Source organism: Falco rusticolus, chromosome 8 (genome assembly GCF_015220075.1).
Source record: "Falco rusticolus isolate bFalRus1 chromosome 8, bFalRus1.pri, whole genome shotgun sequence".
Lineage (NCBI taxonomy): Eukaryota > Metazoa > Chordata > Aves > Falconiformes > Falconidae > Falco > Falco rusticolus.
Window position 1 is genome coordinate 4,237,208 of NC_051194.1, and position 27,279 is coordinate 4,264,486.

Sequence of the window (27,279 nt, forward strand, 5' to 3'; positions counted from 1 at the left end):
CTCTGCTGAGGTTTCAAAGACATGCTGCCTGCCGCTATTCCAGCTGCTGACCTAGACGTGTGTTACTGTACATAATAACAACACTTCACACATGCAGAGGGCCTTTTTGGACACAGTTTTGAGCAGAGCTGGAACATAAATCCTACAAATTCCCTGCTGTGTGCAGCAGAGGCAAGCAGGATTAGTCCTCTTCCTTTTCCAGCAGGCTCTGGACACATCAAATGGAGCTGTCTACAAAGGGAAACGAAGAGGATTATGTGATCTTTATCGGGATCTTTTTACGAGACTGATGTGTGAAAGCAAGAGCGTGGTGTGAAGAAGGATCTGCCACATCATTAACACACAGGACACAGAAAAGGCACGTGTAGGAGCATGTGGGGAGGGGGGAGTGGTTCAAAAAAGACCTAAAAAGACACAAGAAGGGAAATCTTTTCCCTCTATATTAGTACTGATAGTGAAAACAGGTGAGACTGTGGGATGAGGTGGGATGTATTTTGTACCAATATATTGACAAGCTCATGGTTAAGGTCATTTCCCACCAGTTAACTGAACTCCCAACACAAGCCAGGCACGACTCGCTGGCTGTCAGCACTGCTGTTGCCAAGGAATATTTTTTTGCGATACCCTGATTGCATCTCTCTGGACCATTTTTTGTTTGTTTCAGTCCCTTCTGTGCCGGAGCTGCTCAGGTCCTGCCGCATCCCGTGCCAGGCTGTGCCTCCAGCCACAGCAGCGATCTGTCCGCCCGGCAGTTCGCCAGTGTCTTGACAGTAAAATAAATGAAACATCATCTATTTATCCTTCTGAATTAAATCTTCTGAGTTCAAAACAAGAGCACAACAAAGATGCTCAGAGCTATTTTCAGTGCTTTTGCTCAGTCTGTGAGAATGAGAATGGAGGCTAGCCTGGGGGAAAAAAAATCCAACCTGAAATCACCGTTAACTAGAGCTCAAAATGAAATGGAGATTCAACATGTTTGTTGATTCAGGGATGCAGGTTTTACCAAATATCACTATAACTTTTTATTATGGGAATTACTGCTTATATTATTATGAAGATGGTAGAAATTTCATATGGCAGGCAAGTACAAAAATCCTTTTAGTTCTATGTTTTGATTATTTCTCCTGAAACTATTACTAAAGAGATGGAAAGGTGTTTTTTCTCTGGAAGCTCTCCTTCTGGCCTTTCTGTGCAGCTCACAGAACAAAGTAAAAAATATTTATGGTCTTAATGATTTAGTAAATTCAGCCTTCAGATTTGTTTATACAGGAAAAATCTTTTTAAATAATGGATGTATATTATTGCTGAAGATTTCTTCATTTGACTTAGTGTAGGTCTTGCAATTCCTCTCTTTTGGTGGAGCAGCTGTTATTTCTGCTCATTGCTTTTCTCTGAAATGTGTATGGAAGTGTCTATTTGTGTAAGTGCAATTTTCTACGTGATTGATTTTGGAGTATTTGTATGATGAGTGTGCAGGGAGTCCACTGCCCATGGATTTCATTTCAAACTAAACATCCGTCTGAAAGCAGAGGTTAAAACAAGTGCAAACCGAAGCCATGGTCATTCACAAATGGGTTTGTCACAGTCTGATAGCCTAGTGTATTTGGATATTTCTTTGCAACAGTTGAGCCGCTCTCAAACAGATTCACAGAAGCTGAGGGCTTAGCCAGTACAGAGAGTCCTGCTGGAGAGGAATAATGAATAACGATGCACTGGAGAAGAACAAGGAGGCGGCGGGATGGGGAGGGAGGGTGGGGAGGAAGGAATCCAGCAGCCGGAGATAAAACCAGCGAGTTTGCCCGTGGGGTCTGCAGAAGATCATTTCCCATGTGAGCTCTCTGCTGCCCAAACAGCAAATGCACCACCCCTGCCCACCTGCCTGTGCACCCAGTGGTTTCCCGTCCTGCCTTTGCCTTGCTCTGTGTATCCCAGCACAACCAATCCAGAATTTTTGGGGGGCAGGAAAAGCCGAGTGTGGCTCAGGGCACCCAGGCTGTGTGCCAGTGCTGGGTGCAGGAAGGTGGTGGTGCCACCCCATCCCTCCCCATGCTCAGCCCTGACCCCCTCACAGCCTCTTGTCCCTGCTTGCCCGCAGCTTGCTCAGTCTCCAGGAGAACACTGGGAAAAATCTTTGTCAAGTTCATTTCCAATATTATGGGTTCAACAAACTCCTGCTGACTACAGTGCGGGGTTTGGTGTCTTGGGGACATTAACCCTCACTTTGAAGGGTCGGAACAGGAACTTGGTGATCCCGGCGAGCTCATCCTAGGACAGGCAGCCCTGTGCTCCTGGGGGAAGATGCTCTTCTGAGGATCTGGGGCTGCTGCTCCTTGGGGGTGCTCAGGAGAGAAGCTGACAGTCTATAAGCCAGCTGTGTGAATGAGAGGGACCTTGCCATTCCCGAAACGGCAGTTTAGCACGGGGGAGGCAAGGTGGGAGCCTATGTCCAGGTGCTTGGCCCTGCCACCACATGGGATCTTCGCTGCTCTTACTCGCAGAGAAATTGCAACCGGCTGCTGTTTTCAGAGGACTCAGCAGCTGGCAATGCCTTTGCTGTGATCTCCCTCCTCTTTTCGTTTCACTTTTTAGGAGCTTTAAGCCTTTCCCTGGCAATAAATTACAATAGCTGGTAGAGGAGGAGAGAATTTTAAGGCTTGTTCCCTTCTGGGGCCAAGGAAAATGCACATCCATCAGATCAGGCTTCGCAGTCCTAAATCTTTTCCCAGAGCTGGGGAACCAAGTCACCCCTTTCTGGGGGACTGTAGATCACTCCTCTCTTTCAAACAGAGCACTGGAGGCACTCGGAAGGTACCTCAACTTTACAGAAGTGCGGCTGAGAAAGGCTTGGGTTAGGCAACACCTAAGAGGGTTCAAACCTCACCTTTTTCTCAGGAAGACCTGAAACCTGTATTTCTTGCCTTTTAGGCTGGAGTCACGAGCCTTTGTAGGTAAGGCTTCATGATTTACCTACTTAAATGGAGGCAGCAATGATGCACTCCCCAGGGAGAGGAAACTCCCGAGGAATGGTTTTGTGTATTTTATCCGAGAAGCATTAATGCTGTTTACACTATCAGATTTATTTACTGTGGGAAAAAAAATCTTTGTAAATTCGAAGTGTTTATTATTGCTAAAGACTTCTTCTGTTTGGCTCGGTGGCTGCTCACTGGATACATTTCAATTCCTGTCCTTTGCTGAGCAGCTGCCCTTTCTGCCCGCTGCCCAGCCTGCAAAGCTATACGAGGGTTTTGCAGAAGTCTGTCCCTAAGGGCAAGTGGCCACAAAGAACCCCATCTGCTTCCCAGGAGGATTTAGGGAGGAAAAAGCCCTTCAACTCTGGTGTGAGTCCGGTCAGAGCAAATCCGTTACAGACACTGGGATGCTGCAGTGAGTCAGGCTGGATAAACTGGGGGCCAGGTGACCTGAGCCTTTCCTGCCCCTTTGTGCCTGGCATTGCAGAAGGAACATCAGTTTGTGCTTCGCTCGCATTTTGGCCCCTTCAGGACTTCTCCAAGGGCTCTCTCCTCGAAGCTCGTGGCGATGAGCACAGTGACAGCCCCAAGCGAGGGTTTGGCTTTGCTGCCATTACCTTCACAAGCAACACTCTGCCCTTGGCTGGAAGGGGGGTGTCCCACGTCAGCTGTTAGGATGGCTGGAGTGCCCAGGGCTGCTCCTAGGGGCTTGTCCCAGTGGCCACAGTGGGCCGGCACCTTTGTGCCTGTGACCTTCAGAGCGATGGGGGGGTACGTGGCCCGCTGCAGAACTGCGGCTTCACCCTGAAGCCGTGTGTAACACAAGCAACCTGGGCAAAGGGACATGCTGATGGCAGCCTCATCGCTTCTGCTTGGGCTTAACAGAAACCAAAAACCCACGGCACGCGTGAGCGCTGGGAGATGCTGGGGCGGGGTGGGTGGGTGACACCCGCAGGCACTGAGAGGGTGCTGGGTGAGGCTGCATGGGGTGACTTTCAAACATAGTGGGACAGGGCTGGGCTGGCCGGGGGGCAGCCAGGAAAGCTCCCTGGGGTGGGGGGCTCACAGAGCGGCCGAGAGCAATGGGACCCCCGGAGCGTGTCGGTCCAACCACCCACTCCGAGTCGGGACTCGGAGTGGGGGAGAAGAAAACAACTCCAGAAGAAGGAAAAGCAACTGTGGATGAAAGGCTGAGCGGGCAGGGCAGGAAGGACGGCGGGCCACCGCCGGCTGCCTGCTGCTCCCGCAGCGGCGGGCACGGGACCGCCGGCCGGATGGGTGGGCGGATGGATGGAGGGATGGATGGAGGGATGGAGGGATGGAGGGATGCCCTTCCCGGGGGGCGGCCCCCTCTCCCCTCCCCTCCCGCCGGGCCGGGCGGTGGCTCCGCTCCCCCCCGCGGGGCCGCTCCCCGCCCCCGCCCCGCCGCCGCATTTAACGGGGCGCGCGGCCGCCGCCGGCCCGTCCCGTCCCGTCCCGCCGCTTCCCGGCCATGGCGCGCCCGCCGCTGCCGCTGCTGCTGGCGCTGCCGCTGCTGCTGGCGCTGGGCCCCGCCGCCGCCGCCAAGTCCCCGTACCAGCAGGTCCTGCAGCACAGCCGGCTCCGCGGCCGGCAGCACGGGTAAGCGCGGCCAGCGGCCGCCCCGGGGGGGAGGACGACTTTTCTCCCCCGAGACCTGCACAGATCCCGGCGGGAAGGGGCGGCCCCGCGGTCCCCGCGCCCTGGCCGGCGGGCCCGTTGTGCGGGTGCGGAGCGCCGGCGGGCCCCGGGCGGTGCGGGGCAGGGCACAGCTCGGTGCGGGGCAGCGCGGCTCGGTGCGGGGCAGGGCACAGCTCGGTGCGGGGCAACACAGCTCGGTGCGGGGCAGGGCACGAGCCTCGGTGCGGGGCAGCGCGGCTCGGTCCTGCCGCGGGGGCCTGCCCCGGTGCTGGCGGCTCCGTTGCCGGCTTCTCCCTCCTTCCCCCCTCGGATAAGCACTTGTTCTTTCATCCCCAGTAACGTTTCCCTTTCCTCTCTGGTTAACTTTCCTCCTTTCTTTTAAGATGCTTAATATTGCATATGTCCTTTTAGACCCCAATCAGTCTCTCCCCCTTAAGGAAAAAGGGGAGGGAAAAATCCCCAGATTCTAAACAGTTAAACATTTTGTGGAAGGAATTCTCATTTTCATGAATTTATAGAAAAAGAAAGAAAATTGGCTCAACAGCAGAGGAGTGTCTCTGTGGAGTAAGGACCAACTTACTCTTTGAGTGGAACCCTCAGTAAGTCTTGCAAGTTTTTTGTGACAAAAGTGATCACTTACCTACTCATAAACGTTCTGAGATAAGGGATACCCCAAAAATGCACGTAGACCTCTCTGGCTAGATGGACGCTATGTTATGGACTGAGTAGTTTGAGTCTTCTTTGGCAGGTAGAAAACTAACCCAATGTGAATCTTCTTCCCACTGTTTTTTAAAACTTACTGGGAATTAGGAGGGGTGAAGGGACGATAGACCTTCCTGCTGGCTTCCAGCTCTCAGGGTGGTGACATTGATGGAGCTGTAGCTTCCATTTAAATGGATTGCTGCAGGCAGGGTCATGAAATGCTTTAAATGGACCCCCAAGACTTAAATCTTGCGGTTTGCTAAGTTATCTGGCAGGGATCCAGGTCCGTATTTGTGAGAAGGGGTATGCTGTTCGTATGTCTAACCAGGTACAGAATGCAACAGGCAAATTCTGAGCTGGTGTTATTTGTAAAATCTCAGTGACAAAAGAATTACAGTGATTCACGTACACACACAGTGAGTCTTGCTACTAATCTCTGCATTAACTGAAACTAAGTAAATACCCAGTTCTGCCGATAGCCCCGAGACTGAAGTTTGCTCAGGCGTGGTAAGTTAGTGCAGTCCTGGTGTAAATCGGTGCGCTCACCTCTGCGGTGAGAAGCCTGTTACTCCCTGTACAATCCATAGAGGAACAGGCTAAGATGTGGCTGTGGTCCATGCTGGTTCCTGAGATCTGTGGAAGATGCAAGGAATTCGTACGCCAGGGTTTCCAGATGAAGTTATGCTGAGATAAACCCAGCGTAGCTGACCACAGCGCTGTGCTCGCTGATCCCTTTCTGATGGAGAGATCCATTCACACCAAGCTGATTTTTAAACATTAACTGAATTTTGAATGTTGATCAGTGACATGCCAGAGAGATACAGCAGGACAAAATCAGCCAAAAAGATCTTGGATGTGAGATGTGACATTTCAGTTGCAAGAGGGAGCTCAGGAGGGATGTGCAACCAGGACTGCCACCCTTTCTGCTGTGAGCATCCCCCCACACCATCAATGCTCCTATTGAGTCGAGAGCGAGTTGGGTGGCAGCGCTTGGCTCTGCAGCAAAACTTGTACACCTTAATTAACTTTTTTTTTTAAGTGAATCAATTCAGGTCCAGGAGAGGAGATAAGAAGTATATAAGGAACATGAATATCTGAGGATGAAAACCTAGGAGCTCTGTCCCCAAACCCACCTGCTTGTGTTGGCGCGGTGTGATGTGGGGGAGCTCCATGGATGCAGTCATGGCAGGTAGCTGGGGCCAGATGGTGAGTCCTGCTCGCCTCTGCCCCTTCCCGAAGGGCAGCCCCTGCCCCAGCAGCTCCCAGATGCAGCCTGCCAAGTGGAAGGTTTCAGCTGAAGGGGAACAATAGGCAGTTTTATCCTCGAGTCAGCGTGGCTGGCTGGGAACGGCATGGCAGAGGTGGTGAACTCCAACGAGGAGAGGGGAGAGTGTTGACAAATTCATTTTAAGCCCGACTGGGCAAAGGACCAGAACACGCACCACGGGGAGCCGCTACTACAGCCTGCCTGCGGGAATCATTGATAACACGGCCCTGGGGGGGGATTTTTCCACATTAAGGAAAAACTGGGAAGAAGTTTTCCCTCATAAGTCAGGGAGGGAGCTGCAGCCCCGAGCAGGGAGGAGGGGAACACAGCAGCGCGGGTTTGACGCTGTCCTGAAGGCACAAGGGTTTTCTTGGCAGGCTGCTCCCGGGGATATGGGGGAAGTGATCAAACAAGTCCTTCAGTAGCCAGGCTTGTCAAGATGAATATTAGAGGGATTGTCCACTGCCGTCAGCCAGACGCTGAAATCGAGGCAAGGTTTGGAATTTCGATGTAATTGGAACCATACTTTGGCGCGGCGGGGCTGGGTAGCCGAGGTGGGCTGAGTCAGAGAGCACAGACGTCTCTCTGAGCGATGATTTGGCGTGGAAATTACTGAGCCCGGGCCAGTCTGCATCAGCTGAAAGTTTGGCTTTGTGATTTCTAACTTTTATTAGTAGATTCTTTCTCCTTGTCCCTTGCCTTGTGTGTAGAAAGGGAATGAAATGCTTTCATGCAGAAACAAAACTACCATTAGTGGATATGGCAGTAACCTAATTCCCCCAGGTCCCACGGGCCCTCACTTTCCCCCCGGGGCAGGACGAAGGTGCCAGGGCCACGTGGGGTCGGATCCTGCCTCCACAGGGCCCTGTGGCAGCCACATCAACAAAGGCTCATTGAAGGCAAGCCAAGCTCCTGCTGAGACTGGCGCTGGAGTTAGCCAACATATAGGAGACCCTCACGTTAATTCATGCTAATGATGAGCAGGCTGGCCCGTTTTGGAGAAAGCCAAATTTGGGACACTGGTGAAAAGCAAGTAGGGCCACAGGAAGACTTGGTGGTCAAGCTGCAAACTCTGCTTTTGTTAATTTTGGTAGGGAACAGGGCAGTGTCTCGGTCAAACTCAGCATGAAACAGGCTGCTGTCTGTTTTCCTAAACAGATCAACAAGACCTTTACAACAGCATCTCCAGGCCCCATCCGGAGCTCCATTTGTGCAAATGAAAGCTCTGCCCTGGACAGTGCAGAGCACTCCTAATGGGCTGAAGTGGTGATTTATGTATTTTGTTTAATTATTTGTTTTCCCTCATCTGCCTGGCAGCCAATACTGCGCATACTTTCAGTGTTGCTGTCGCGACTGGGGCATGGTGTGGCTGTTGGGAATCCAGCCTCAGTTGGGCTGAGCATCCTCAGCTTGCTGGGGCATTTGCTACACCTCTGGCTTAAGCCCAGTGGCAGGCAGCAGCCTCGCAATCCAGATCCCTAAATCATATTTCATGTGCTGAACGTGCATTGCCCACATCTGTGGCCAGGGCTGCTGGCCACAAACCACAGGGGGGGTGAGCCAGGCTGAGCGGGGAAATGCTGTGCTGGCCAAACCGGCAGCTAGGAAACTCCCAACTCCTCTTTGACCATATCTTTGCTCGCAGTGATACCACTTCTTAGAAAGCTGAAAGGCTGCAGTCAGCTCTCCGTGGGGTTAGTCACACACGTAATGCCAGCCGTCTGCTTTTCTGGTTGAGAAGGAGCTCTTGGTGCCCTCTGGGCTCTTGATCTGTGCTGTCATACCTGGTGTGTTGAAACCGGAGTGGGAAGTGCCACTGCTCATTTTCCCCGTCAGCATCCATGTCCAGAATCAGCTGAGTCTATCGTGCAGCAGAAGTACCCGTTCTGGTTTTGGTGCAAGTCCATCTATAGGTGATAAATACCTGTTCTTCTTTATGTCCTAAATGATGACATAATGGGGGGTTTGGGGAAGGATTTGAATTACTGCAAAACTTTTTCAGGTTTTAATTGGGATCCCAAATTGCAAGTAGCTGTTCACCATGGAAATGCGAACAGTATTATTGTAAAAAGTATTATTTTAAACTTAATTTCTTTGTATTTTGGTGAGAGGTGGAACATGGAGCAGGGCCAAGAATTTGCACTCAGTGAAGAAAAAGATGCCCTGGCAGAGTGAAGAGAGCTGTCTTTCACTGCTTCCTCCACTTCATGACAGTCATTATACACTCAGACTGAGCGAGCTGACTTAGAGCTATCAAAGTTTCCTCCCTTGCCACACAGCAGGGCTTTTCAGGCACTGTCAGGTGGGGTCTGGCTCCATCTTGGGGGCTGGCACCGAAAGGAGGGAGGCTTACAGGACCCTCTTGTGCTTTGTCGTTACCCGTAGCCCCAACGTGTGTGCGGTGCAGAAGCTGATCGGCACAAACAGGAAATACTTCACCAACTGCAAGCAGTGGTACCAGAGGAAGATCTGTGGCAAGTCGACGTAAGTACCTGAGCGCCAGCGAGGGTCTCCCCAAAAACCCCGTTGCAGAGGTGGGTGCTGGGTGGGAAAAGCAGACGGTGTGACAGACACGGGATGCTACAGCCCATGGTGCGGGTTTAACATGCATGTGTGTTAAGAATTGTTCTAGCCTTTTTCTCCCTAAGAAATATTTGTGTTTTTCTCAAATAGAAACATGATCCTAAAACACTTAGATGTTAAGAATGGAAAGCACCGTGTAAATACAAACCCTGATGGTTTATTCTAATTGCATTTCAAGATATACTTATACAGCTCTCAGTGCTATAATGAAGTGCGTACCAGATGTTTTCTAGTACTTAACTGTGTCTCTCTCCATGCTAGGCTCAATGCTGCCTAGATTAAAACTAAAAGGGGGAGTGCAGAAAGGCAACCCAGAGCTGACGGATATTGGAGAGAACATAAAACTCATCTACATATGTTTGCTTTGGAAGGGAAAACAGAAATAAGGGGAAAGAGGTGTCAGTTTTAGCCAACACTCTCTGATGACTCCACCAGGAAAGTTAATTAGACTTGCAGTCCCATTCCACGTCTAAGATTGCAAACAATAATATTCAAGTAGCTGTTGCATAAAGTATCTGTGTAAGCAGCCTCAGGACATTCTTTTGAAAGATGTAGTCAGCGGATAATTAAGGATATGCATGCTTGACTATCTGCCAGGCTGTAGATCAGGAGTGGAGAATCTTTTCCTTTGGTGTAAGGCCAAACTGGGCTTTCAGACACGTTCGCATGCACCACCAAAGATGCCCTGAACACTGCTGGCCCTGGGGAGCAGAGCTGTGGGCCAGGTCTGATCCTGGCTCCGCAGGGTCAAGAACAAACAGCAGACGATCGTCTCAGGTGTTTCTGACATGGTCCAATGTAAATTTTATATAGATCTATAGGAACATGCTGTTCTTTACTGCAGGTTAAATAAATTCTGTTTCCGTAGTCAACAGCAGACTTTGAGATCTTGAATGGTGGTAAACTATTGTTTTTATTTTGGTTGCCTTCGTTGGTTTAGCTGGGGTGGCTGGCCGTTGGGATTCGTTTTGCATGTCCGGTGTTGGTATGGTGAGGAGGGAGGCAAAGCAGGAGCCATCACCGTGCGTGGCTTTTGGCCTTTCATCGTGCTACCCATGAATTCGTTTAGAAGAGGGAAATTCTGTACTTCAGGAGGATGTGTTTCAGGATGTACCATACAGTGAGCATGTATAGCGGTTTCCCTTACATCCAGTTGTCTTTACAGAAAGAAAAAAATAAATAAAAAATGGAGAGGCAAGATTGTAAAAACAAACCAGCCCCCTCTCCTTAATTCTACAGAACCACCAAATCTGGAAAGACTTCATTTGGGTGATTAGAGTTCAGGCTCTCATCTTGGCCCAATGGTGTCTTTTTTGACATAAAATGGATAAGATTATGGCATGGCAATATGGTATCATCATTGCCTCTTCTGATAACGGAGTAGCACGTTAGGTCTCCAAAGAAAACATGACTCAGCTGTGGCTGTGGGACAGCTTTGCTATTATGGTCACTGAAGGGCAAAGTGATCCGGCCACAGATTTCTTCAGCTCTGAAACGAGTGAGAAGCTAACCTCATGTAACCCAAGTGTGCAGCTGCATTTGGCAGAAACAAGCTCATCTGCTTATCTCCAGAAAAAGGTGGAACAACTGGCATCTGGCAGTATTTAATTGTTTCATTTGAGGAGATGGGGTGATCTCTTCTAACCTCATTTTCTCTACTTTTACCCAAGTGTCTAATCCAATGATACATTGCTGAGAGAAAAGCACACAGAGCGTTAACCTGCCTGTTAACCTATGAGATAATGTTCCCATTATAAATGGAATTTGCTCACTATTCTTTACTTTGCATCATCTCCACAATGGGTGTTATTGTCTTCTTCTCTCTCCTTAGTCATTTTTGAGCCTGGGCCCTACTTTGCCCTTTAGCAGTGCTTATGCAGAACAAAAGACACATGCCTTGACTCAGATTTTCTGGAGGACCCTGGGACAGCTCTGATTACAAATGTTTGTTGGTGGTGGCCCCCACTGGACGTGGTGTTCCTGCATATGGAAGCAATCAGGAGTCATTTGGGCCACGAAGGACGTGATGCATTACGCTGCAGCAGTCAAATTCTTAAACCAGTGTCAGGGGCCTGATGCTGTGCTGTGCTCAGTGCATCAGTTCCCAAGAGAGGATGTGGGCACAGTTAATGCTGCACAGCGCAAACCCTCAAAACTGACCTGGTGTGTGGGACTGAGCTGGTCCATGAGAGGTTTTGAGAATACCAGATGCCTTTAAATCCCAGAAAGAGTCAGGATTTGGCATGTTCATCAGCATAACTGGGTGGATCCAGGCTGTGCTTGGGATCTGTAGTCAGATGTCCTCTCCTGAAGTGGTGTGCTTGGTCCTCTTGTTGGCAAGGGGATCCACTCCACCAGCCCGAGGGGTCAGTGGAGCTGGATAAGCATGGCCATTTCCTCCTCCTAAAAGGTTTTCCCCACCTGTGAGAAGAGCAGTTCTGGGATAGAAGACGCTTGACCCATCTCACCTACTTCATGTTTGACCTGGCTGTTATTCTCCTGATTAGCCTAAAGGGTCAGCGGTGCCACAAGTTGGATGTGTGTTGCAGGTGCAGATACCTGGCTTGTGAAAGATAGTTTTGGCTGCTTTGATTTCTTCTTTTTTCCTGCTCTGAGCACTGTTTCAAACAGGTGGGAGGGAGGCAGGTTGGTCAGTGAGAGCCAGGTACTGTGGAGAAGCAAAGTTGAGCTCCTGCAGGGTTGACTCAGAGCGGAGAGGTTCAACCACTAGTGAGGAAGGCAGAAGAGTTGCCACAAGCCTGCAGCATAACTTCAGTCCTTCTTGGATGGTTGCATCCTGCATCAGGAGACACAGAGCGACTGGAACAGCAAGGAAAGCCGGCTCGGAAAACGCGGATGTGCCTGGTCTTTAGTTTTGCGTCCAGGTGCATCACCTTTCGGGCGCTGCTCTGGGCTCACAGCCGAGAGCTCTCATGGGCACCCCGGGGTGCAGCAGGCGCTGTGCTGAGTTGCTCCGTAGCTGTTACCACCAACAAATAGGTTATGGCCGTAAGGCAGAGGCTTGGTGCTGAGGCTTTGCAGGCTTCATCAGCAGCATCTGCTGCTCCCCAGGGGTGGAGTGGTGGGCTGGGGCTGGATGTGCGCGATGGAAATTTCAACTCATGCATCAGAAGAGGACTCTTACCTCTTTATCTGTTTTTTTTAATTTGTTTTTCTTTTTGCTGAAGTATTGGCTCACACGGTTAGGGAGAAATTAGATAGAGGATTTATGTACATTTTTTATCGTTGCTGATGAGGTGAGATAAGGCAGTTGGCAAGAAATCTGACACTGCTTTGATTTTAATGAGCACTGAAACAAGATTGTTTTGGTAATTAAGTAATTTTCCACTGTTGGTTGTTCCAAAGCCAAAGATATAGTTTACTTAGAATATATTCTCATTGTTGTGCCTGTGTTTTTTATATTTTTCTACTTCCCTTATGCACAGGACTCATTCTTGAACACATCCCCACATCCTTGTTTGTCTTGAGAATGAAAAGACAGCTTATATAAATCTGGGATTTGATTATTTTTTGAGGAATAACTAGTGGCAATAAGTTGTCTCTTAATATGTTCCTTTTTTTTTTGCATTTAAATTAACTTTCCTTTTCTTGTCTGATGTACTTTCCTCAGTTCAGGAAAAAAAAAATATTACTCTCTGGCAGTTATTTTACAAAAACAAAACATATGGGTTTTATTACAGGAAATTATTACAAATGGATCTTTATTCACTAATATATGCCTAAGCTTGTTTTTATTACCTTAAGAAATGCACTTAAAATTTAATTTCAGATCCTAAGAATGCAACAGCAGTGAAACAATGACTAATAAAAGCCAGGGAGCTTGCTTCTGCACTCAGATACAGATAGATTTTAAGAAATACAGTGTTTCAAAAGCAGCGGCTGAAAAATTATAGATTTGACTCGAAATTACTCAATGAGGAGGTCAGGAAATTGTGGTCAGAGGTGTTGCAGAGTGGATGACAAATGCTTTTTGTGTGAGGGTATTGCTTATTTAACCCACATCGCTGGAATCCGCTCTGTCCCGGTGTAGTGGTCTGTAGCTGCTGAGCAGACACCGGGAACAGGGATGGACTTGGCATCTCCAAGGGCTTTTGTGCAGAGCCCACCGTGTGGTGCGGTGCCTGGGAGGTGTTCAGTGTTTTCTCCTGTGAGCTGTTTGCCCCCGGCTGTGTAAGAGAGATACTCCTCCCTGGGCAGCAGGCTGTGGCTCTGACCCAGCTGGAGAAGGACATGTCAAAGGAGGAGCCTTCCTCCCACATGGATGTGTAGGGTACCATAGCATCAAGATGCAGAGTCCTGCAAATGAGGGAGAGCAGCCTTCAGCCACGGCTGTGCTGCTCTTCCCTGAGGGCTGGAGGCGGCTGCAGGACCAGCTGGGAGGATGCCCAGCCCTGAGCCACCCCTTGAATGGTGCCTACGTGCCTTTGGGGGGGCTGGGGTCTCTTGTGCTTCCTCCAAGTCCACCAACCATGGCAGGGCAAATGGCTGAAGCTGAAGCTGTTTTTTACAATCCTCATCTCTGGCTCCTTGTAGGTACAAACACTTTGCCGAGCACCTCTGTGTTCACCTGGCCCTTTGCAGAAATTTTCTGGTACTCAACTCAAAATGCTGGCATGCAAAATGCATACCAGATGGTGCTGGTAGGTCACCTTCAGTGGGTGAGTGGGATTGGGAGCTTGAAGGAGCCCCTGCCCGGGTGGAGCTAGCCCCATTACTGGCCTCGGTGCTTTTTGCCATTAGCTTCCCTCATGTGGTGGTGCTGGAGATGCCCACGAACCCACCGAGAAGCAGGCGGTGTGGTCCCTCCATCCCCTGCCGATGCCCTCCCTTCCCGGCAGGCGCCTGGCTGCTGGGGCAGCCCTGAGCTGGCGAGCCCTGTGTGCTGCAGGCTGTGTGCCTCAGCGGCCTGCCCCTTCGTCACAGCTCATTAATCTCCGATCGATCTATAAATAAGCTTTTTAAAGCCTACATCAGCACTCGGGAATTATTTATGCTGAACTTTGGAATGATTTCTCTTTAATCAGCTCTTCGTCTTTGATTACGGGTCTGAACCAAGGGAACCGTCTAGACTGGATTTAGTTTCTAGGGTGAAAAAAAGAAAAATTGGAGGTAGGGGAGGGAAGTGGCAGTGGGAGAAAGTGTATGTTTCTAATGAACATGAGATGGAGGGGCTGGGGAAAGCGGAGCAGCAGGGTGTTAAGATCTCCAGTAGTCAAAGAAAGGGATTGCTTTAGGCAAACTCATTCCCACATGGAATATATAATGTCTAGACAATCAGTCTGGGTTTGCTTTGTAATTCTCTTAGGAAATCGTGACACAGAATTTATTTGCTTCTGTCACAGAAAAGCAGGTATTTGTTTCACTTACTGGCTCTTAATTACCCTGAAGAATTCCCTCTTAAACCCCAGGCATTTCCACTGTTTGTTAACAGTGTTAAAATTATGACAAATATCTGAAGCTCAAGGATTTTCCTTTCTCTTTGAGTGAGTGTGCTGAGGCTCAGCGATACAGCATCCTGCTTGTCTTGAATCCAGCCGGGAGCACAGAGGAAACCCTTGGCTTTGGGAGGAACACCTATTCCCTTGCTGGCTTCCCCATCGATCAGATGTCCTTGCTCCTTCCACACCAAGCATATGAGCAATAGGTGAAAGAGTCCCCTGTGAAAAATAAACAGGCAACTTCTGGATTTTTTTTGTTTCCTTTCCCTTTTTTTGTTTTTCCCCCTGTTAATATCAAAATGTGTTCCCTCAAGCGGCCAGCTTTGAGGATCAGATGGCTTTTGTTTCCCATTGAGCTGCAGGTGACAGACACAACGTGCAGGCAGCTCTCACTTATCTGGGGTCTGCAAATCTGCAGGATGGCCCCGTTTCCCCAGGATGGGGTCTCTGCCCCCTTTGGTTTTGCTGGGGGACAGTGCTTAGTCAGCGCAGCAGTTTGCTGCCAGCCAGAAGCAGCAGGATGCTTGCGGGGATGTACCCGGCATCAGCAGAGGCGGTTGTGCTGCGGTACTGCCCAGGGTGCCCATGGATGCACATGCCACCGCTGGGGAAGTTTGTCCTTGCAGGGCTCATCCCATGCCCTTGTGCCAGTGCATCCAAGACCAGGGATGCTCCTTCCCCTCCAGGTCTGTCTTGTGGATTTTGCCATAAGTATGCAAATAATTTCTGGTGGTGGTCAAGAATGGGGTGAAATGAAGGGAAAACTGGCCGGTTAGGTGAAGCAGCCATGCTGGCATCGCAGTGTGTTGCCCAAAAAGCGATCAGGCGCGACAGCAGCAGTCAGCCAGGGAGATCCCCAGATCCCACAAATGAACCAGCACTTGCAGTGTCTTGCATAGGTTGTCTGTTGGGACCATGGCATTGGTTTCCATCCACTGTTTCTACGAAGTCTCCTGGAAAGTGGTTTTGAAAAGAAATCATGTCTGCTTTTGTTCTGTGGGGAAACTGGCAACATGCAGCCCTGAAGGAGATAAAAATTGTAGTTTGTCTTTTGTTCAAGTCTATATGTGTGATGAAGCGTCTGCTTAGAAATGTCACCAAATGTGGATGGATGCAGAACTATAGCAAATAGAGAAAAAGCAGTGAGACACCGTCAGTTAATCTGCCATATCCATCTCTTATTCCAGAGTAATCAGTTACGAGTGCTGTCCTGGATATGAAAAAGTTCCTGGAGAAAAAGGCTGCCCAGCTGGTAAAAATATGTTTTTAGACTTCTTAAAATTATACAGCTGCCTAGTAAAGGGAAACGTTAGAAAATTACTCAAAGTGGATTTGATTTTTTGCAATTTGTGCGTACTATTGCCGTGAAAAAGTCAATGGCAAATGCAGAGCACCAGCTGAGTGCCAGATCAGCTCCAAAGCATGCAAAATGTTCCAGACAACTTAAAACCTTGGATATAATTAAAGCTTAATCAAGCATGGGAGGGCCATAGGGAACTACTTATTCCAACAAGTAATATAGTTGTTGGAAATGCAATACAAAGGAACGACAGAGTGGCAGACAGCACTGCCAATCTCTGCTCATTTTTATTTTGGCAAGCATGAGGTTAGAAAAAATTGCGTTTAGGAGAAAATACAGTTCAGCCACTGGTGGGAGTTGGGAGGGAATTAACTGGGTTTATTGAAGAAAGACGTATTTTGCTTTTGCTTTCTGAACACTTCCTTCCACAAAAGCTTGATGCCACCCAGTTAACCACCTGGGCTGGAGTAGATGGGCCATGGAGACTGAGACCAGCAGTGAGCTGCCAGCTCCGAACACCAAAAACCTGAGTATAAACAAGGATTGGGTGAAAGCCGTGAACATCTTTGCTTGCCTAAATTCACATCCATATAAATCCAGAGTAACACCACTGAAACCTGCAGTGATGCGGGAGACCCTGGATTACACTGTTATAGTTGAGGCTAGAGCTGTCTGGCTATGATTATTTATTATCTAATTAATGAACAGATACGAGTTCCTTGACATGCTTCATTTCCACGAGCGTTCTCAACAGCAGCTCTGCTGTAATTCAGCGCAGTGTGGGCAGGATGAATGTGTTGGGAACATAACCTTCTCTTCTTTCAGCGCTGCCGCTTTCAAACATCTATGAAACCCTGGGAGTTGTCGGGTCTGCCACCACGCAGCTCTACTCTGACCGGTCTAACCTAAGGCCAGAAATCGAAGGACCTGGAAGTTTTACAATTTTTGCCCCGAGTAATGAGGCCTGGGCGTCCTTACCTGCTGTAAGATAGAATTCCTCTTCTTTCATCTCTTTCTCTGGCTTTCTGTAGTGGAGATCCAGCACTGCAGGGGTCTGGATCTAGCCCTATCCAGCAGAAGAGACACAGTCCTGATATAGGAAGGACTGTGAATTTCCAAGATGGGAATCACTGTACTGGTCCACCAGGTCCAGGGCTTTGTTTCTGAAAGAGCCCAACACTAGAGAGATGTGGATGCTCTCCAGCAGGTAGATTTGGAAATCACCTCAGTCAGTTCTCCCTGCCTCCTTACCATTAGAGATTGCATTAAGACCTGTAACAAGAGACTTTCCAACCATTTCACTTTTTCTAGTTGACCATGACTTTACCACTCTGGTTGTTCTTAATAATTTTTACAAGTAGCCAGTCCCAGCTGGAGCCTTGGAAAACCTTCAGCCTTGTGCATCAATGTGTTCTATGCTCAGTCACATACACATTTCCTTTACATTGGTTTTGATTTTCTCACTCTGTGTCTTGTGAAATTTCCGCTCCTGGAATTGCCACTGCTGTCCTGCTGGTGCTGCCATCCTAGTGGGGCATCGCTGTGAACAGGAGAGAGTCCTGACTGTACAACCCCTACCCAGTTACATCCCATATTTAAATCACTTGTCCATAAATATGGAAGAACAGCTACTGGGGCAGGGAGGAGGAATTTTTTTTTTTTGGCTAACCCCACTGCCAAGCCTCTACCCAAAACCTGCACCAGAAGAGCCCCTTGCAGGGATGACACTGTTGGGGAAGGTCTGCTGGTGCGTTTGTCCTTGGCCATGAGCGATGCCTTTTGTTGCCTTACTGCTCATTTCGAGGCAGTGACCCCACACTGGAGCTTGCTGCCATCATCCCTTCATCTGCCAAGGATGAGGGGCTGCTGTTGTAAGGCAAAAGACAAAGATTTATGAAAGTTAAGAGCTCTTAATTTGCACAGATGGCATAAAGCGGAATACATCACTTAATATGCATGCACACACACACCCCCCTGGATGCAGCCAGACCTCCTGGCTCTCTCTAACAACTTGCCTAATTGCACTCAGCACTGAAAAATTAATTTTTCTGATTTTCAGGAAACTCTAGATTCCTTAGTCAGTAACGTTAACATTGAGCTGCTCAACGCCCTCCGCTACCACATGGTGAACAAACGGGTCCTCACAGACGATCTGAAACATGGGACAACGCTTAACTCAATGTACCAGGACCTGCCTATCCAGATTCACCACTATCCCAATGGGGTAAGACATTCGCATTAAACCTGCCCGCAGCATGCTTGCTTTGCTGCTGCCTTGCACTTTCTACACTGTCCTTGGAGCTCCGGGACTCTGTAGCACCTAGGCTGACAACTGCTGATGTAGGATACATATTTAGAAGGAGCTTGAAAAGAATATTTACAAGCAGGCAGTTCCATTGCTGCTGTTGCAGGGAAGTTGCCCCCGTTGCCCTATAAGAGTATGCTTGCCCAAGCATTGGTTCTTGCATATTTTCTTAGTCTTGATGATTCAGGGTAGAAAAACCCCACTGATTATCTTCAAAGCTCTTTAAACATGAAATGATTCAAACATTCTTGATAGAAAATTCTCACTCTTTGTGCTGCTTTTTGAGGAAACCACATTTCTGCTCCTGCTGATTCCATATTATAGCACTGGCTGCGTTTGAAATAGAAAACCAGCAGAGGCTGCTTTACCTTCTTGTTTTAGTGCACATAACGCCCCGTGGCTCTTTCCCTCTGCAGATTGTGACAGTGAACTGTGCCCGGCTGTTGAAAGCTGACCACCACGCCACCAACGGAGTGGTTCACGTCATCGACAAAGTCATCGCTACCACTACTAACAGCATTCAGCAGATCATTGAGACCGAGGAAAGCCTGGAAACTCTTCGGGTGAGTCCAGCCCGTGTGTGCTCCAGGGCTCCTTAAAGATGTTCAAACATCCCACTCCCAGTGAATTGTCAGGAGGAGCCTGCCAGCCTGTAGGTGCCGTGGCTCTAAAGCTGCTGATAAAATCCTCACGCCAGTGTAGCTGATTTTGCTTTAAGAAGAGAAGTGTTTGCTATCAGCACAGGTAGGGTTTTGCGAGAATAATTGTCACCCTGCTATTGCTGTCAGTAAAGAGGCATCCACTGAGTCTGTCTCCTCACTCTTCTATGGGAGTCTTAGCCTAAGGAGATACTAACTGCTCAGATCTGATGAGTACCAGTTTATTTGCCTTGATATTTGCCAAGTTAAGGAACAACTTAAAAACCACAGGGGTTTTGCAGGGAGCCAGCTGTGGGTTCTGCTCTGAATTATTGACAGGGAGTACTGTGACCCTTTCCAGGCACATCAGGGTATTCAAACTAGCTGTCAGTCTTGCCAAAAAAGGGCTCTTGTACTCACATTTCTGGAACACAAGAGAACCATGGGGCTGGGTCAAATTTATAAAGGGACCAAACTGCTGAAAGAAGCTATTCAGAATTTTTTGTAAGTCCTCTGAAATTATAAAAGCCTTAATAAATCTGGCCTTTAGTGTATGCCTGGACAAAGCTGCTGACCTCTGTGTAATGGCTGAACGTTTTACCCTCTCTCCTCATTCCTCTGAAGGCTGCTGTGGCTGCTTCTGACCTCAACAGCTTACTGGAAAGCGAAGGGCAGTACACGCTCTTGGCTCCAACCAACGAAGCCTTTGAGAAGATCCCACGAGAAACACTGAACAGGATCCTGGGGGACCCAGAAGCCCTGAGGGGTAAGTGCTTGTTTACTGAGCCCCTTGAGAGACTGAAGAGTATTTTTCAGTTCTTCTATATTCCTTCTCGAGGACATCTGAATGGCTCCTCAATACACTCTGACAACAGCTGCAGTAAACAGATTTGACAGACTCCAGCTTTTTAAACTGGACAGCCCAAACTTCTTTGGATGTAGATATGGTAGATGTGTAGACATGGCCAAGAGTCGTATCCAGATATGGAGAGGGGAGCTGAAGCAGTCCCTTTTCCAAGTTTTCCTTTAGCACTCCTGTATGTGATGGTGATTGCTATCAATCCAGCAAGCCGCAAGAAAACTAATAACTAATCAATGCAACTACCCCTGAAAAATGTGTCGCATAACCACACAAAACCTTTTGAAGTTGACAAAGGTGTGTAAAAGTTATTCTTTTTAGGCACTTGATTTCACAGGCTGCTGAATTAAAATCAGCACAATTGCACAATTTAAAATGACTGCACATCTTTTGGAGTAGAGCCCCGTACAATACAGTACAGGCGGCCCTTGCCACTGAACAGGATCCCTAAAAGCTGCAATAATTTCATAGTTGATTTTTGCAGCTCCCCAAGACACTCGCCTCTCTTCCAGACCTGCTGAACCATCACATCCTGAAGTCAGCCATGTGTGCTGAGGCCATCATTGCTGGCCTGACGATGGAGACTCTGGAAGGAACCACCTTGGACGTGGGCTGCAGCGGGGAAGAGCTGACCCTCAATGGGAAGCCCATCATTGCCAACAAGGATGTCCTGGCAACCAACGGCGTCGTACATTTTGTTAATGAGCTGCTGATCCCAGACTCGGGTACTGGTGCCTCTCTGCATCCGTTCTGTTGCCTTTGTTCTGTCTATTTTGTCAAGGAAATATTGGATTTAGAGGGTGTAGTGACGGCTGGATTGCCTTTAATGCAAGGTTACTATGTGTTGCTTTTCTTTTCAGCTAAGACCCTGTTTGAGTTGGCACAAGAATCTGAAGTTTCCAAGTCTATGGACTTTTTCAGACAAGCTGGTCTCAGTTCCCATCTAACTGGCAGTGAGCGAGTGACCCTCCTTGCCCCGGTGAACGATGTGTTCAAAGGTAAACTGGGGGAGTAAATCTCTTCCTGCCATCGGTTTGGGCCGCAGATCTCCCTCAGACAGCCCTCAGCCAAGTTTCAGTGCACACGTATGCATGTGCTCCCTCAGATGCCTCAGCTATAGGCAGTGGCATCTAGCTTTACAGTGACGAACTGGTGTGGGTAATACTCTGTATCTGGACTTTTTTTAGTGTCTCAGTGGTCATTTTAAGTCAATCACTTAAGTTCTTTCCGTACCTTTCGCTGCAGATGGACTCCCCGTTGTTGACAGTAACATGAAAAATTTGCTTCTGAACCACATTGTTAAAGACCAGCTCTCCTCTAAATATCTTTACCATGGACAGAAACTACAGACGCTGGGTGACAAGGAACTGAGAGTTTTTGTGTACCGCAATGTAAGTTCTTGCAGTGTGTGGAGCTCTCTGTGGCTGAATGATGCTTGATGTCTGCAGTGTTTTGGCTGTCATGTAAAAAGTGTAACTGAGCTTTGTGGAAAGTATAAAAATCTCTTTTGAAGCATGTACTAATAAAATATTTTTGTCTGCAATTCTGTTTTTGCAGAACCTGTGCATTGAAAATGCATGCATTGCTGCCCATGACAAGAGAGGAAGGTTTGGGACCCTCTTTAGTGTGGACAAAATGTTGACTCCACCGTCTGGCTCAGTGATGGATGTTCTCAAGGCAGACCATCGCTTCAGGTGACCTTTCTGCTCTTCCTCAGTGCTAGTCAGGACTGGAAGAGCTGCCAAAGCAGTTTCTGTTTATTATGGGTCGTAGTCATGACTATATTTGGGTTTTTTTTAAATAGAAAGAGCATCCAAAACCATGGTCTTATCCCTAAATTATAGGGAATGAGACTTCAAATAACCCTTCAATGAATTGTGAGCCAAGAGCGTGTGGTCCCCCTCTGTACAGTAAGAAGCTGGCTCCAAAGCCATCTGTGCCCATCACAGCCGCTGTGGCCTGACCGGTCTGTCTCCTCACTACCATTTGGTGCCCAAGGAGTCAGCATTCCCAGGTTGATTTGCCACATTCTGGTTGGACCTCACAGGCTCATTTCCTACCTAATCAACTTTTTGGTTAATTGATTTGCTGAACCACAACAGGATTTTGCAATTCTCACTTCACAGCTCTCTTTTGAACGCAACGTGCAATTGCTCAAAGACCAACCAAAGTCGTTTCTAGTGACGCATTTGACATGTGTTTTGCAGTACGCTGGTGGCTGCAATCCAGTCTGCTGGTCTAACGGAGAACTTGAACAGGCCAGGTACCTTCACAGTGTTTGCTCCAACAAACGAAGCTTTCCGAGCCATGCCCCAAGGGGAACTGAACAAACTAATGGGTGAGCGTTTTTAGAGCATTTAGATGAACAGCTGCCATGTGTTGTTGGCGTGATACGAGGAGAACTGGCTATGTTTCCCTGCTGTATCTCATTCTTTGACCTTCTCTGTTGGAAGCATGGGCTTCCTACACAACTGATTTGGATAAGCCCCATCCAGCAGAAAGCCGAGGATGCATAGAGGGGCACTGAACCCTCAGACAAAAGTGTGAATGCAGGTTTCTATTTCCCTTGTGCTTGGAAGACATGCTTGCTATAAACTTACCATGACTTTAATTTGGCTGTGCTGGCTGGTGTAAAGAAGATAACTCTAAGGTGTTTCTAGAGAAACCGATCAAGTCTCTGCCTTTCTCAGGGATGAATGAAGTGAGAATGTGGCTGTCAACCACGTAGGATCAGGGTGTCTCAAGTAAGTTTTGCAAATGGAAAACATGGTCCACGTTCAGCCTCCAGTTACACTGTATGAAATTTAAGTAGTAAAAGGATGGAGCTGTTGCTCCATCTATGTGTACGTGGACAAAGCAGGATGTCCAGCCTGATCCTTAGAAGACAGCAAATATTCCAGTTAGCACAGGCAAAGACCAATATCCTGAAAAGCACAGGCGTGCAGGCTGGGTGTGGAAAAAAGCACGGGAATGTTTAATAACACTCTTCTGGGTAAGCAGCACGATCTTTTATTTTGTTCATGTTGAAAACTGTCTGTGGTTGGAAACAATGTCAGGTATTCGACTGTAATGTCTTCTTGGAATTAAAGCCCAACCAAACATTGACATCATAATTTGGGAAGCATCTGCCCACGGTAGCTGGCTATCCTTTTAAGTGCAGGGATGAGGAACTGGTACTATTAGACTGCACATCCAGTCTAGTGCTTAATATATAAATATTTCAGAACTGTTTTGCAGCTATTGTAAATGGCTGCAGGAGTGAAGTATCCCAGATGTGGACACTTCGGATGTTCTTTTTTCACACAAATATTTAGCTTATGCCCCTGACGAAGAAGTGAATCATGCTGGTGAGGACGTGCAGTGTGAACTGTGGCCACCCTAGAAAAACTCTTAAATGGGAAAAAAGCTCACAGTGTATTCATATGGGGGCACTGAAAGAAAAAATCCCCCTTGCTGAGGGAGCTGCTGTGGGTTTGTAGATGGAGGCCACCTTTTGCACTAGCTGGTCCCCGTTGCCTGTCTGTGGGTGTTATCAGTGACACTGCATCCTCTAAATGGGTAAATGGAGGGGGGCTGCTGGCCCATGCTGTGCACGTCACTGCCTCTTCTGGAAAATAGATGGCAAAGGGGAAGCATCTTATCTTCCTAAAATCTGTTTCAAAGCACAGCTAGATGGGTAGAGACTCAGTGGGGTGGGGATCAGGCCAGCAGTCTGTGATCTCTTAGTGACATTTCTCCTGCACTTTTCCCCTTCCTACTCAGGAATCCTGCAGTTTCAGCCGTGAACATTATTGCCAAGTGACACCGGTGTTGGTGACAGTATCGACATTTGCAAATACCAGAGCGCTCTAGCTGCTTCCTTATTTCACATGGGTCTCCCCCCCACCCCTAGACTTCCTTGGGAAGTGAAAGCAGCAACAGAAACGGGTTCCTGCTGTGCACAGTGAGAACGAGGGACTGAAAACCCAAGAGAGAGGGGTTTCATGTATAGGGCAGCTTTGATACACACCTAGGTGGGACATCAGAGGAATGTCCTTCTGGACTTGCTGGGATCCTCACCTGCCTGGGCAGGAATGGCCTCAGTGCCCTAACCAGCTCCAACCAAGGTCCTGCTGCCTGTTTTTTTTTTTCAATTTTACATTGTTCCCTTGCACTTTCAGGAAACCACAGTATTTTCCATGTAGTTTCATTCTCCCACGTGAAGTATGGGAAGCAAGCACTGATGCTGTTTTGCAAATGTAAATGTTTTTTCTTCCCCCAGGTAATGCCAAGGAGCTTGCCAACATCCTCAAGTTCCATGTGGCTGATGAGATCCTGGTGAGCGGCGCGGTTGGTGCCCTGGTGAGGCTGAAGTCCATGCAGGGGGATAAATTGGAAGTCAGCGTGGTGAGTCGCCTGGGATGGGTTCTCATGTGTTCAGCTGTCCATGCCGAGGACCAAAGTATGTCTGTGCTCATCTGGGTGGTGTGGGAACCTCTTCTAAATGTGTGCACAGCCCCCCCAAACAGTGTTTTCTGCCTGTAGTGGAGGGACTGTTGCCATGTGCTCAATCCAACAAGCTGGCAGTCTTGAAATGTGGTTTGCTTCAGCTTTCTCCCCAGAAGACCGATTGTAAATGATTTCCAGGAGCTGTTATAAATTTAACCCTAAGTCACAAGGGAAAAAGCATAAATAAATTAAACAAATAGCTTGTTCAGCTAACACATCTTTTTTAGTGTAACAAAAATGATCTCTGCATGGGCTCCCTTAGCGCAGCAGGATTTATTTACATATACAATTTCATTTCACAAATTCTGGACTACAGTAAGAGAATGTAGGATCCTTTATTGAAGAAGAAAATATATTTCAGAAAATAAATAACCATGATCCACTCTGTGCATAAGGAAGAAAATGCAGGACAAAAAGGGAAAGGCCGGTGTTTCCAGGCACATTGAGTTGGCCAACTTGCACGCTAGACTCTTCTTGTGTCCAGGCTCGATCTGCCCTCTCCCGATGCCACCTCCACCATCCCTCCTGGGGCAAGCAGCAGTGCCTGGTGTCACCAGGGAGCTGGTGGATGTGCCCTGCTGCCATGGGACAGCGCTCCCAGCCAGCGCACCGAGAAAGTCCGTGCTCCAAAGCCTGCCAGCCACTCCAGGACAAACTGCTCAGGCTATAATTTGGTTTTATGTTCTCCTTAATTGGCAAGAGGAATGAAAATGCCTACAGCCATCAAGTAAATGAATGAATGCAAAGTGAGGGCTTTTCTAAATAAAACTGGAAACCACTGATGACAAAATTTTCTCATTTACTACTTTTTATTTACTATTTTTTAATATTTTTTTCTTTTCCTGAACAGAAAAACAACGTAATACATATCAACAAGGAGCCTGTTGCTGAAAGCGATATCATGGCCACAAATGGTGTGATTTATGCTGTGAACTCCGTCTTACAGCCACAGGGTAGGTCCGTGGTTAGAAATATCTTGAGCCACACCATGACAGCAAAGCTGCTTCGGGAGGGAGTAGTGACACATGGCAATTGCTTCAGTTTATTGAGGAGGATTACTCGGTTATGGGATTTTCAGTAGATAATAGTGGCAGGAAGCAGCCTGTGTGCTTTGAAGAGTATTTCAGTGCTACCTGTGTCCTTCCCTTAGCTTCAAGGCCCCAAGAAAGAGGTGACGAGCCTGCAGATCCTGCATTAGAAATCTTCAAACAGGCATCTGCGTTATCCAAGGTAAAAGACAAAAAATCTCTCACTGTAGAAGTACTGAAATTACATTTTGGTAATAATGATTGGAAGATAATGTCACATTCAGACTTTGACTTCCACAGAGTGAGCATATGTGTTTCATGGAATGACCAATCCTCTCTTCTTGCATGATTTAATTATATAAGAAATAATAGATTTTGCAACATGAAGCCTACACTTTGCAGCACACTGTGAATGTAACCTTGGCACGGTACAATACATATCAACTTCCAGTAATGAAGCTGGAATTCATCCATAGGTTTTGGAGACTAGGGATAAATGTATTGACGTGCACACAGTTCTTAGAGCTGTCAGACATTTGTGGCTTTTATGCCAACGTTGTATTTTCTTTCCGTGCAGGTTTCTCAGAGGAATCCTCGACTAGGTAAGAGAACTTCTCGATCTTGTTTCTAATTCCCATCGCATGTCCCTGTCCCTTCAATAAAGGTTTATTCTGTTGTCTTGCTCCAAACAAGGTGTAGCATAACCAGGAGGGGAGGGGACGGGGGGATGCCATGTGTCTGTCCCACGCAACTCGTTCTTCTCCTCAGCAGCACCCGTCTACTCCCGGTTACTGGCGAGAATGAAGGAGAACTCGGGTGGGTTCTGAGCCGCGTCGTGAGCAACCGCAGTCAGCGCCTCGGCCTCATCCACTCCGGCTGACAGCTAAAGAGAAGGATGGAATCATTTTTCAAAACCAAATATCACCCTTAAATTTATTTTTGTTTCCAATGAAATGGATAGGAAAAATGAAAAGCCATATATATATGTATATATTTTATGACCATTTTTATTTGGTTTTGACCTTAAAGTTCCCAGACTGAAGATAGGTTTTGTGTTTGTTTTTTTTTTGTTAACGTAGTCCCTAATCTGCAGGTTTTTAACATAGCCAGTTTTGGGCTTGATGCGTACATACAAGGGCAGGTGCTTAATTCTGCCCTGGTTCAGGAGCTCAGCGAGATGCTCAGAGCTCACCTTGGTGCTGTCTCACTGGGGCAGAGCGAAAGGGGCTGAATTCAAGCCCCTTTTCCAGGCTCCCAGTGGTGCCTGCTGGCACTGCAAACCCTAGGCTCCCCAAGCAGGAGGCCAGGCACGTTCTCTTTGAACCCCCACTCCAAACCAGTGCCAGAACTGGGATATTTTGGTCAGAATGCAGGAATTGTGTATGTTCAGATTTCTGAGCAAATACATCACCTAGGGCCAACTGTATGGCTGGGCGAACAGCGATTGCTTTGGAGGAATAAATTTGTTGAATTAATTAACCATTACCCAAGCAAATTTTTTTCCTGTGTTTTGGGGTTTTTTTAGTTGTGTTTTTTTGTTGGTTTTTTTTTTTTCAAACAAGCATGTGTTTCCTTCTTCCCTTGTGTTTTAAGTCTTCCATGAAATTCTGAATTGAAGGCTTTTAACAAAAGCCTCTCTATTGACATTGAGGAAACTGCATAATTATAAGCTATGGTTTGAACTGTTCTCTTTTTTTTTTTAATTTGGTTTTGTTTATGCCTATGGGTTTTAACTGTGCTGTGTTTTGTTCATGAGAAATGAGAGTTCTCCCTGGCTGAAGCCTTCCAGCAGATGATTCATTTTTAATAATGGTTGTTTTTTAATAAAAATTAAAAATAAAATCAAAAATATAAATATGACAAGTAACAATAATGCTTGTTTGGTTTTTTGTTTGGTCTGAATTGCCTGATGGCACAGTTTGACTAGCTGGGAAGGAGGGGTGTCAGATTTGCCTGGATCAGTATTAACAGGTCGGATAGTGACTAGAGTGGAAAGGCAAAGCATTTCTCCCCTCTTATCCC

General features: G+C 47.7%; 1 protein-coding gene across 2 annotated transcripts; it reads left to right on the forward strand.

The window, feature by feature from the left end:
* The first annotated feature begins 4,437 nt into the window (after positions 1 to 4,437).
* Positions 4,438 to 26,943, forward strand: TGFBI (transforming growth factor beta induced). 2 transcript variants are annotated; one of them, XM_037398029.1, is made up of 17 exons: positions 4,438 to 4,589; positions 8,983 to 9,081; positions 15,827 to 15,891; positions 16,765 to 16,922; positions 17,999 to 18,163; positions 18,661 to 18,807; positions 19,507 to 19,648; positions 20,254 to 20,466; positions 20,602 to 20,739; positions 20,987 to 21,132; positions 21,299 to 21,435; positions 21,949 to 22,079; positions 24,003 to 24,127; positions 25,080 to 25,182; positions 25,380 to 25,459; positions 25,835 to 25,859; positions 26,026 to 26,943. In XM_037398029.1, the coding sequence occupies exons 1-17, from the start codon at positions 4,462 to 4,464 to the stop codon at positions 26,082 to 26,084; spliced, it is 2,061 nt and encodes a 686-aa protein (XP_037253926.1). In that variant the 5' UTR covers positions 4,438 to 4,461; the 3' UTR covers positions 26,085 to 26,943. The 2 variants fall into 2 exon arrangements, with proteins under 2 accessions (XP_037253926.1, XP_037253927.1); XM_037398030.1 differs by having other exon boundaries at positions 26,029 to 26,943.
* The last annotated feature ends 336 nt before the right edge of the window (positions 26,944 to 27,279 follow it).

Bases quoted from the DNA above. Each gene is read 5' to 3' on its own strand.
- TGFBI (XM_037398029.1), top strand. From the start codon at position 4,462: ATGGCGCGCCCGCCGCTGCCGCTGCTGCTGGCGCTGCCGCTGCTGCTG. The intron at 4,590-8,982 runs GTAAGCGCGGCC...CGTTACCCGTAG, and splicing joins CTCCGCGGCCGGCAGCACGG to CCCCAACGTGTGTGCGGTGC. The intron at 25,183-25,379 runs GTAGGTCCGTGG...TCCTTCCCTTAG, and splicing joins CTCCGTCTTACAGCCACAGG to CTTCAAGGCCCCAAGAAAGA.